General features: G+C 63.8%; 1 protein-coding gene across 1 annotated transcript; it reads left to right on the top strand.

The window, feature by feature from the left end:
* Positions 1–6: 6 nt before the first annotated feature.
* HCN2 (hyperpolarization activated cyclic nucleotide gated potassium and sodium channel 2) lies at positions 7–10,071 on the top strand. Its single transcript, XM_041481845.1, has 8 exons — positions 7–358; positions 5,605–6,028; positions 6,698–6,859; positions 7,490–7,708; positions 7,876–8,022; positions 8,277–8,517; positions 8,693–8,857; positions 8,987–10,071. The coding sequence occupies exons 1-8, from the start codon at positions 213–215 to the stop codon at positions 9,937–9,939; spliced, it is 2,457 nt and encodes an 818-aa protein (XP_041337779.1). The 5' UTR covers positions 7–212; the 3' UTR covers positions 9,940–10,071.
* The last annotated feature ends 1,109 nt before the right edge of the window (positions 10,072–11,180 follow it).

Genomic DNA, 11,180 nt, shown 5'->3' on the forward strand with positions numbered 1-11,180 from the left:
GGCGGGCGCGGGGCCGCGGAGGGAAGGGGTCCCCGAACGGCGAGTGCCGCCGCGGGGAAGCGCCGCGCAGCCCCGGCCCGGAGCCGCCCCGCGAGCCCAAGGTCTCCTTCTCCTGTGGCGGCGGCGGCGCATCCCCCGGCGGGGCCAAGGCGGCCGAGGAGGGGGCGAGCGAGGATGCGGCCGAGGAGGTCCGCGGGAGCCAGGCCAGCTTCATGCAGCGGCAGTTCGGGGCGATGCTCCAGCCCGGCGTCAACAAGTTCTCGCTGCGGATGTTCGGCTCGCAGAAGGCGGTGGAGCGGGAGCAGGAGCGCGTCAAGTCGGCGGGGGCCTGGATCATCCATCCCTACAGCGACTTCAGGTGCGGGGGTACCCGCGGGGTTGGGCCGCATCCCGCGGGGCCGGGCCGGGAGCGGGGCTGCCGGTGCGGCCGGGCCGAGGGCACCTTGAGCCGCCGGCGGGCGCGGGAGGGGACGAGCCGGGCATCCCCCTCCCCAGCGCAGTCAGCGCCGCTCCGGGGATGCCGGGAGACCTCGCGGTGCCTGAGCAAGGGCATCCCCTCGTCCCCTTGTCCTTCTCGGGGCCTCGGCAGGTTCGGCTCGGCTCGGCCCTCCTGAGCCCCACCGGGCCTTGGCTCTGTCCCCGGAGCTCCCCGGGGTTCGGTGTCCCCCTCCCTGGGCAGGGCTGGGGCTGGGCAGGGGGACGTGCTTTGCCGCTGTCTGGCAGAGCGTTGTGAAGGCTCCCCCCTCCCCCAAGGAGGCCTGATTCTGTCCCTGGGGTTCAGCCGCTTTGAGGGGGATTCTTCTGGCTCCTGAGAGTCCCCAAGATCCAGCCTGTGTGTCTGCCGGGCGAGGAATGACAGACCCGGGAGAAAGGCTCTGCAGCTCCATCTCCTTCCCATCCCCTGAGCCTTGGCGAGCTCCGGAGTGGCAAATGCCTCCCGAGTCGTGTGAAAGCTACCGGGAGGGATGGCTGCGCTGGCTGGGGGATCCTGCAGGGATGGGGAGGCCGAGCCCCTGCTGGCGCTGCTGCTGAGCCAGCACTGGGAGGACCCTGGTCCAGAGACCTCGAAGGGGCTGGAGGAGCCTTTGGCCAGGGGCTGGGGGGGCCGAGGGGCTCAGCCCCAAGTCATTGTGCTGCTGTGCTGGTGAGAGGTTTGGGGTGGCTCGAGGGAGGGTTTGCTGGGTGCCTGAGTGGGGGATCCCCCCGAGGCAGAGCTCAGGTTCAGTTCACTGCTGACACTGGTGGGTCCCCGTGGGCTGGGGGTCCCTGAGGCAGGTGAGGTGGTCATCGGCTCAGGGCAGGGACCAGCACCTTCACCTCCTGCTTTCACCCTCGTGTGCTGCTCCTGGGCTGCTCTGGCATCTTCCAGAGGAGCAGTTGGAGGCCTTTGGGCACCCCTCAGGGCCGACTTCCTGCACAGGGGTTTGAGCCCTTCCACCCTGGGAATCTTCCATGGGAACCCAGTGAAGCCCCCTCTTCATCTCACGGGCTGGGCACTGGGTTCTGCTGCAGGTTTGGGGTGAGAATTGGTCACCCTGCCCGGCCACTGCCAGTCCTGTGGCGGAGGGAGCTCCACTGTCCCTGCCGTGACAGAGCAGAGGTGGCAGTGCCAGGTGGACCCTGGGGGCTGCTGAGCAGGGGGATTTCACCCTTCCTCACTCCCTGTGCTCCTCCTCACCCTCAGCAGCTGTGGGATGTTGGGGGAGGCTGGGAGTGGGGTGACCCCCATACCTGCACCGGGGCAGAGCCTGCCCTGCTTCTCTGAGCTGGCAGAGCCGTGGTGCTGGTGGCAGAGCCCACGGTGCTGCCAAGAGCGGGGATCTCCCTCCAGTGAGCCTGCAGTGGGCTTGAGGCCTCAGAGGATTCTCCAGAGTGCAGCAGCATCACTCCCTGGACTGGTGCTTGCAGCAGGCAGGTGGGTGCTGGAGTGACCTTGGGGAGTCACCCTGGCTGTCCTGCCCTGCACGGGCTTCATCCTCCTGGAACCGCTATCGAGACTTGAAACCCATTGGGGCAGAGTGGCTGCCTGTGTTTTGATGCTGGAAGTGGCGTAGGAGAGTTCCCTGCCCAGTGGGGAGGAGCTGCAGGCAGAGCCATGGCATCCTCCAGCTCCACAACCGTGCACAGGAACAGGATCAGCCCACGCCAGGCTGGGCTGAGGAACCCGCTCTGCCTGTGCCCGTTGGGGATGTGAGTGCCTCCCTCCCGTGTTGTCCTGCCTTAAAGTAATCAAAAAAGCATTTATCCACTAATGATAATGGAGCGTGACCTGGTCGTGTTTGCCCTGCAAAACCCATTTCCCATCTTAGGAGAAAATAATTTCCCATCTGTGACATCATTTCATAATCAGGGTTGTTTAGCAATCCTGGCTTCTCATGGCCATGGTGCTGCCTTCGTTCACACACAATTTAGGGCAGATTTGCTCCAGGAACCAAAGTTGCTGTTTACATAAATATTGAATGATGAGGAAGCAATCAGGGCGGCTGGTGAGATCCTGAGCTGCAAATCTGATCAAAGAGACCTTGTAAGTGTGTGCTGGAGCAGGGCCACCTCCTTTTGGGTGCTGGGCAATGATTGTCACTGACTTTGCCCCTTCTGATCTCTGGAGGAGCAGCCAAGCCACACCAACTCTTTCATTGCTTCTTTTGAGGTTTCTGCACCTGCCCTGGGGCACCTGCTTGGGAGCTGCAGGAGCTGCAGGTTTGGAAGTGGTGGCAGTGCCCATCACCCTGTGACCACCAAGGGGCTGCTCAGGGGTTACTCCAGGCTGGGCTGGGACTGGAGCCGAGCAGGAGGTTCTCACTGATGATGATTTTCTGTTGCAAGAGCCGTTCCTGCATGTGAATCAGGGGCAAAGATGCAGCCAGAGCACCTCCCTGGTGTTGTTTGCCTGGAGCCTTCCTCACCCAGGTTTAAATGCTTCCAGGGGCTTTCCCTCTGCCTGGATGGTGCTCCTGAGCAGAGGGAAGGGGCTCACCAGCTGCTCCTGCTCCCGCTGTGTGTGACAGCTCTGGTGCTGGAGTTCCCATTCCCTCTGGTGAGGGTGTTGGGAGCTGGGCCCCTCCCTCTGCAGCGTCAGCTGCTGAAAGCCACCTCAAGGGGAGGACAGGCTGTGACCGACTTGGGGGATGGTGAAGGTTTGGGTCCTTGAGCAGTTTGCAAAGCCTTTACACCCCCTTCCCTCTTCCCCCGGGGTAAAAGGCTTTTCCAGGGGAGAGGGCACCAGTCATTCATCACAACTGGCTGTACTGGGATCTGTGTGTTGGCCACCACTGCTCATCAGCTTGGGCAAACTTCTGCCTTGGCTCCACAGCCCACTTCTCACAGCACTCTCATTTTTAGAATATGAGTATTTAGTGCGAGTTTGCAAAGTGCCGATCCTGCCTCAATCCTGCACCAATCCCACACAGATCTTCCACTGATCCCGTGCTGCTCCTGCCCACCAGGCAGCCTGGCTGGCATCTGGGCCCCATCAGAGCCAAAGGGCTCCGACCTCAGGGGCAGAGGGGGGTCTAAAGGAGCTCTGCCCAAGCGGGTGTCTGTCCCATGGGATCAGCACAGACAGGAGTAGCTGGATCATCCCTGGCATTCCCTGGAGCCCTGAGTGCTGCCAATGGAGTTAAGCAGGGACCATTCTGGCATACATACAGCCCCCCTCTAGGGCTTGGTCCCACTCTTACCTTGCCCAGGACCTCAGAGCAGCACCGCTGTGCCAGGCCTTGGGCGGGTGATGGAGCAGGAAGGTGGCAGCCGCCTCTCGCAGGGGCTTTGGGCATCTCCTGTCATCAGTGCTGTCGTACAATTGGGTCAGAAGCGAGGGAGGGGTGTCGAGGATCCTGATTAATTTGTTTTCAGATATTTTTAGTAGCCTGGATTGGATCTTTTTTCTATGCACATGAACCTTCCAAGGAAGCAAGCGTTGGCATCGCACGCTGCTCCCCGGGGCGATCGCACAGGGTCACTTGTGTGCAGTGGGGGATCAGGAGCAGTTTATCTTTCTCCACAGGGCGAATTCTGCCCTGGCTCAGCCAGATTGCAGAGGGATTGGAGCCAGAGGGGAGTTTTGCCCAGCTGGCGTGGTTATTTAATCTTTGTTCTTCGCAGCTTTGCATGGCTAATGCCCCTGTGGGACCCACGCAGCGCAGCAGGGTCAGTCTGAGCCGGAGCTGCCAGGGGGTTTAGGGACAGATCCAGCCCCACAGCAGCTCTGCTGATTTCAGCATCCCTGGGAGGTCGTGCCGTGCGTGGGAGCCCAGGGGTCCAGCTGGGCCTCTTTGGTGCCAGCAGCCAGAGCTCGGTGTAGGGGTGCAGGGGGGGCACAGCTCCTCTGCCGAGGGTACCTTGGGGACCGCCCTGGTGTGAAGTCATCGTTTTGCAGCAGTGACATCACTCACGGTTGCCACGGCAATGTCTCACATGAGGAAGGTGTCATTGGAGAAAGGTCAGGAGCTGGGATGCTCAGCTCCTTCTGGTCCTGCGCTAGTCTGCGCAGTGGGGGGGTGGGGACCTGGCCCATCGCCCCCTCCTGTGTGCGTGGGGGTTTCCTCCTTGTCCCCTCGTCCCCTGATCATCCCCCAGGGCACAGCGTGGCCATGGCATCCCCCGCCCATCATCCTGCAGCTCCCAGGGTGGGCTGAGCAGGACGCGTGGGCGAGGGTCCTGCGTGTCTGTGAACGTGGCACCGAGGGGGATCCCCCCACTCTCCTGCCCCCCACCAGGCGAGGCAGGGCCGAGGTGTCCTCCGCGTCATCCTGCCGTGACGGAGCCGCTGTGACCTTGCAGATGCTCAGAAAGGTCATCGGTGGCCCGGGAGAGGGGGACGAGGAGGAAGGGGACAAGGATGGGGTGAGGCAGGAGGGGGCGGAGGAGCAGCGGAGCCCAGGCATGGCCAGGGGCGGAGGCGGCCGCCCACCCCCCCACGGCCCTCGCGTCTGCCCGGGGCTGCGGGCGCTGCCGCCGCCAGCTGCAGCCGTACGTGCTCCGCTGCACCGGAGCCGCGGCGGCTCCTTCCACCGCCCCCGCGCTGCGGGGCCCACGGGCAGACCCCAGCGGGCATCCCCGAACAGCGAGCCAGCCTGGCCCAGGGTGGCGCCGGGGTGAGGTGGCTCTGGCTGTCCCCAGGGACTGTCCCCTGTCCTTGGGTCCCCGCTTTGGGAGCGCAGAAAGAGGGGGCTGCTCCCAGGGCTCTCGGATGCTCTCAGGGGGTGCTGCGAGCTTGAGCACTGCCGGTTGTTTGGGGGTCCCCAGCCCAAGGGATGCCCCCGGGTAGCTCAGCTGGAGCATGTCCCCTTCTGGTGCTTGGTGCCATCATCGTCCCCTCCCCCAGCACCTGCTGTCGCGGCCAAATCAGACCAGCAGAAGCCCTCAGTCCCATCCTCTGCCTCAATCAGGGGCTCTGCTCGCTGCAAGATCACTCTGGGGGCAGTTTGGAGAGTGGGGAGTAGGATGTGGTCTCTGGGGAGAACAGGGGGTTCCTGTGGCTGAGGTGGCATTAGAGTGACAGTAGCCCAGTGGACAGGTCCCTTAGGGCATGGCACGGTGGCTGGGTCCCCTTGGCATGGAGGGGACTCTGGTGACATCCCCCAACATCTTCTCGCTCCCCAGATTTTATTGGGACTTCACGATGCTGCTCTTCATGGTTGGCAACCTGATCATCATCCCCGTGGGCATTACCTTCTTCAAGGAGGAGACCACGGCCCCCTGGATCGTGTTCAACGTGGTCTCTGACACCTTCTTCCTGATGGACCTGGTGCTCAACTTCCGGACCGGGATTGTCATTGAGGACAACACAGAAATCATCCTGGACCCCGAGAAGATCAAGAAGAAGTACCTCAAGACCTGGTTTGTGGTGGATTTTGTCTCCTCCATCCCTGTGGACTACGTTTTCCTCATTGTGGAGAAGGGCATAGACTCGGAGGTCTATAAGACGGCCCGCGCCCTCCGCATCGTGCGATTCACCAAGATCCTCAGCCTGCTGCGGCTGCTCCGCCTCTCGCGGCTCATCCGCTACATCCACCAGTGGGAGGAGGTGAGGACCTGCTCTGGGAGCCTCCGGCAGCAGCTGGATGGCTGCAGAGAGGGGCAGCTGGAGTGCAGTGGTTCCCTGACAAGCTGGCAGGGTGCAGAGGACCTGTGGGGCTGTGTGTGGGGTCGGTGGGTGGCTGTGATCCACCCTGGAGGGTTTGGGGCATCCCTGAGCTGTGATATAACACCCAGCATGGCTGGCACATGCTGGCACACCATCCCCTGCTCTGCCAGCAGTAGGACCCTGTCCCCCTGCCCAGCTCAGTGCCTCCTGGCTCCTTACCCCACCAGGAGCTTGGGGAGCACTGGGGAGGACAGCAGGACCCCCAGCCCTCTGGAGCCTCCAGCTTTGAGGGTCCACCCTGCTTTGAGGGGACATGCTCAGCTTTGCTGCGTGGCTCTGGCCCATGCCCTGCTCCCTCCTCAGTGCCCAGAGTATTTGTGTCTCCCTGATCCTCGTCAAGGCTCGCTGCCATTAGCGCTCCCCGGGCGGCAGCGCGGCGGCACCCGCCGGCTATAAATAGGCAGGTGGAGCACAGCCACCTCGAGGCCAGAGCCAGGCCAGCCACAGGAGCCTCTTCCAGCTGAGACCATGCAGGTCGGTGCCCTGAGCAGGGCTGGGCACTGGGGGACAGTCCCCACGCTCACCTCCTGCCATGCCACCCACCCACAGATCTTCCACATGACCTACGACCTGGCCAGCGCGGTGATGAGGATCATCAACCTCATTGGGATGATGCTGCTGCTCTGCCACTGGGACGGCTGCCTCCAGTTCCTGGTGCCCATGCTGCAGGATTTCCCCCAGAACTGTTGGGTGTCCATCAACGGGATGGTGGTGAGTTCCATCTGCCCCACACCGTGCTCCTGCCCGCTCCCCGGGGCTCCCACCCATCCCCACGTCATCCATCCTCCATCCTCCAGCCCCAGGAGATGCCATCCCCCATGGGCCAGGGCTGTGGTGCCCCATGGTGCACGGAGCACCCGGCCCCAGATGCTGGTGTCACCCTGATGAGGTGTCACAGGACCTGGAGCAGGGGATTGATCAGGGTGGGAGGAATATGCTGACATGGGGCTCTTGGCCCCATCCCCTGCCGCTTTCTCCTGCTCATTAGCCACAAAGCTGCTATTAATAAATAATGGCTCCTGTTTCTAATTGCTGCCTCTCAGCCCTGCAGCCTCCTGCAAATGGCCCTTTTCCCCTGTCTGTCTCATCCTGTTTCATCAAATTTCCATCTCTGCTTTGTTCCGCCTGGCTTCCTCCTCTTCCTCCCCTGCCTGTCTCACCCTTCTCCTTCCCGGGGGAGTTTGGAAAGTTTGAAAAGTTTGCTTTTCAACAAATTCCTATTGCTGCGAGAGAACTGGGACTGTGGCCAGGCGTGAGCCAGGGCCCTCGAGCAATGCTCTCACACACACACACACACACACACACGCATGCATGGCTGAGCTGTTGTCCCTGTCACTGCAGAACGACTCCTGGAGTGAGCTGTACTCCTTCGCCCTCTTCAAGTCCATGAGCCACATGCTGTGCATCGGCTACGGGAAGCAGGCGCCCGAGAGCATGACGGACATCTGGCTGACCATGCTCAGCATGATCGTGGGGGCCACCTGCTACGCCATGTTCATCGGCCACGCCACCGCCCTCATCCAGTCGCTGGACTCCTCCCGGCGCCAGTACCAGGAGAAGGTAGGGCTGCGCTGGATGGGGTCACAGCTTTGTTCCCCTCCTGGACTTGTAGCCATGGAGGGTGAGGGTTCCCAATCAGGAGCAGGAGTGGGGTGGTGCAGTGGGACCAACGCCATGGAGTGGGGATGTGGGTGCAGGGTCCCAGCTGACAGCAGCTCTTCCCACAGTACAAGCAGGTGGAGCAGTACATGTCCTTCCACAAGCTGCCTGCTGACTTCCGCCAGAAGATCCACGACTACTACGAGCATCGCTACCAGGGCAAGATGTTTGATGAGGACAGTATCCTGGGGGAGCTCAACGAGCCCCTGCGTGAGGTGAGGGCTGGAGAGCTGGGAGGAGGATGGGGATTACCCCACCTGCCAAGGGAAGGGATCCTCTGCTCCTTGCTGTGGGTCCCACCAGCTCCTGCCATGCTTGGGGTCGAACATCTCTTGCTGCAGCTTTGCAACTCCGTGTGGGAGCGTGTCCATGCACAATCTGCATGCCAGAGTGTCCATGAGATTGGGGTGGGGAGTGTATCCCTGGGGAAGCATGTCCCATCTTCCTGGGCTCACCCATTTCCCCACAGGAAATCGTGAACTTCAACTGCCGCAAGCTGGTGGCCTCAATGCCGCTGTTTGCCAACGCCGACCCCAACTTTGTCACGGCCATGCTGACCAAGCTGAAGTTTGAGGTGTTCCAGCCGGGCGACTACATCATCCGAGAGGGCACCATTGGCAAGAAGATGTACTTCATCCAGCACGGCGTGGTCAGCATCCTCACCAAGGGCAACAAGGAGATGAAACTCTCCGACGGCTCCTACTTTGGGGGTGAGCGCTGGCAGGACTGAGCCTGGGTCCCCTTGCGGGTCTGTGAGAGTCACTGGGACACCTCTGCTGTCCCAGGGCACCCACTGCGTGCTGGTTCTCACACCCTGCTCCTGGCCTGCCCTGTTTTGTCCTCGATGGTGGAGTTCTGACCTTGGCTCTGGTGTTTTTCCCCCAGAGATCTGCTTGCTGACCCGTGGCCGGCGCACGGCCAGTGTCCGTGCAGATACCTACTGCCGCCTCTACTCACTCTCAGTGGACAACTTCAACGAGGTGCTGGAGGAGTACCCCATGATGAGACGGGCCTTTGAGACTGTGGCCATCGACCGTCTCGACCGCATCGGTAGGACACAGGGGGACCTGGGGGGCAGAGGGGGTGTCTTGGCAAAGGGGGCAGCTGTGGTCCCCATGGGAACCAGCAGCACCAGTACAGGGTCTCACGGTGCTTCCTCTCCTGGCCTTCTCCCTGTAGGGAAGAAGAACTCGATCCTGCTCCACAAAGTGCAGCACGACCTCAACTCAGGTGTCTTCAACAACCAGGAGAACGAGATCATCCAGGAGATCGTCAAGTACGACCGGGAGATGGTGCAGCAGGCGGAGCTGCAGCAGCACACGGCCATGTACAGCCCCGTCCAGCCCCAGGTCACCTCTGCCATCGCCACCCTCCAGCAAGCCGTCGCCATGAGCTTCTGCCCGCAGATGGCCAGCCCGCTGGTGGGCTCCATGGCGCTGGGCTCGCCCCGCATGATGCGCCGCTTGCAGTACGCCCAGGCCGTGCCCAGCCCCTTCGCCGTGTCCCCCGTCCTGCTGCAGCAGAGCCCCCCGCCGCAGCCGCAGCCCCCCGTGCCCCACGCCAACCCCTCGCCCTCGCAGGACCCGGCGCAGCCCACGGCCCTGCCCGCCTCCACCAGCGCCTTCGCCGCGGCCGCGGCCAGCCCGCCATCCCAAAGCCCGCTGGCCAGCCGGACGTTCGCCTACGGAGGCGCCCCCGGGCCGCTGGGCTCCCAGCTGTCCCTCAGCCAGCAGCCAGCGCCCAGCTCGCCCCAGCGCCTGGCCGCCCACAAGAGCACACAGGCGCTGCACACCAGCAGCCTCAGCCAGGATTCGCGGCCCCTCTCGGCCTCGCAGCCCTCGCTGCCCCACGGGCTGGCGGCCGGCAGCACCCAGAGCCCCCCGGCCTCCGCCCGCGAGTCCAGCACCTCCATCGGAGGGGGCCCGGCCGCCGCCTCGCCGGGCCCGGGCCCTCCGGCCGGGCTGCGGGCCCAGGCACCCTCACGGGGGGCCCCGGCCCACCCGGCGCCCACGGGCTCGGGGCTGACACCGCCGCCCGCCCTGCCGCAGGACTCGGCGGCGGCCCGCAAGGATTCGGCGTCCAGCACGCCCGACACGGACCCGGCCAAGTCCAGGCTGTCTTCCAACTTGTGACCTCCGCGCCGGGCACGGGGACACGCGCGCCGGAGGGGCGGCGGCGGGGAGCCCCAGCTCACCTCGCGTCCGCCCTGCGCCGCCGGGTGAGGGCCACGGCCGCGCCGCCGGCTGCCGCCCCCGCCACGGCGCCAGCCCCGCTCCCCGGTCCCTCCTGCCGCCCGCTGCAGAGCGGGGCAGCTGCCGAGGGTGAGCCTGGGGCTGCTGTGCCCTCTCCCCACCGCGGGGTCACTGGGCTGAGCCCCCGGGTGTGTCGTCTCCGACCAAAGTCTGACCCTGTCGCCCGCTCCCCGCGGCGAAGCCCCGCTGCCCCCTGGCCTCCCCGGCTGCCCATAGAAGCCACAGCTGCATTCTAGCCATGACCAACTCTGTGTATGATATCTATGACCTGAACACATCCCTGTGTGTGACCCGCAGGACACCTCCCTGGGGCTGTCGGCGCAGCCCCGGCACCGCGCGTGTCCCTGCGCCCCTCTCACAGACCCAAGGCGAGGGGTGATGGTCCAGGACTGGAGGTAAGTTGGGAAGGGTCTGAGGGATGGTCGCCCTGAGGCTTGTAAGCACCCACGAACACACTGTCCCCCACTCCGGGGCTGGGGGTGAGCACGCCCCCATGTCCCCATAGGCAGCGCTAGGACGGAGGCAGGCGCTGGAGCCCGAGCCCTGGCGCTGGGGCAGGCACCTGCCGAGCGTACCAGGTGCCTGTGCGTGTGTTGTGCGTGCGTGCGTGTGTGGGTGTGCGTGCAGGTGTGTGTGTGTGCGTGTGTGTGCACGTGTGCCTCGCTGCCTCGCACTCTGGAGCCTTCCACATTGAATGTACCGCGAGCGCGGGGCCCGTGCCAGCCCCGGCACCCTGCGGCCGAGCAGCCGGAGGGACAGGGCCCCACTCCAAGCGTCCACTTTCCCATCCAGCCCATCCTGTGCAATAAACGTCAGCAGCTGACAGAGCTACGCACGACTCCGGCTCTGCTTCTTTGCCACCGTCCCTCCCTGCCGCGCCTGCCGCTCCTCGCGCCCGCCCCGGGAGACGGAACACTGGGCACAGCCCCAGCTCAGGCTGTGGGATGCAGCTTTGTCCTTTGAAGAGCTGTGTCCCTTGCCAGGAAAGCCACAAGGTGAAAAGCCTCTGCCAGCAGCTTTCCCCTGGAAGAAGCTGGGTGCAGGCTGATTGTGAGCCTATGGTTATAGGGCACAGCTGAGAACCGGGCCAAACACAGCTCCAGTTGCAAGGTGCAACCATC

Source organism: Pyrgilauda ruficollis, unplaced genomic scaffold, assembly GCF_017590135.1.
Source record: "Pyrgilauda ruficollis isolate IOZ18807 unplaced genomic scaffold, ASM1759013v1 scaffold115, whole genome shotgun sequence".
In the NCBI taxonomy this organism is placed as follows: Eukaryota; Metazoa; Chordata; class Aves; order Passeriformes; family Passeridae; genus Pyrgilauda; species Pyrgilauda ruficollis.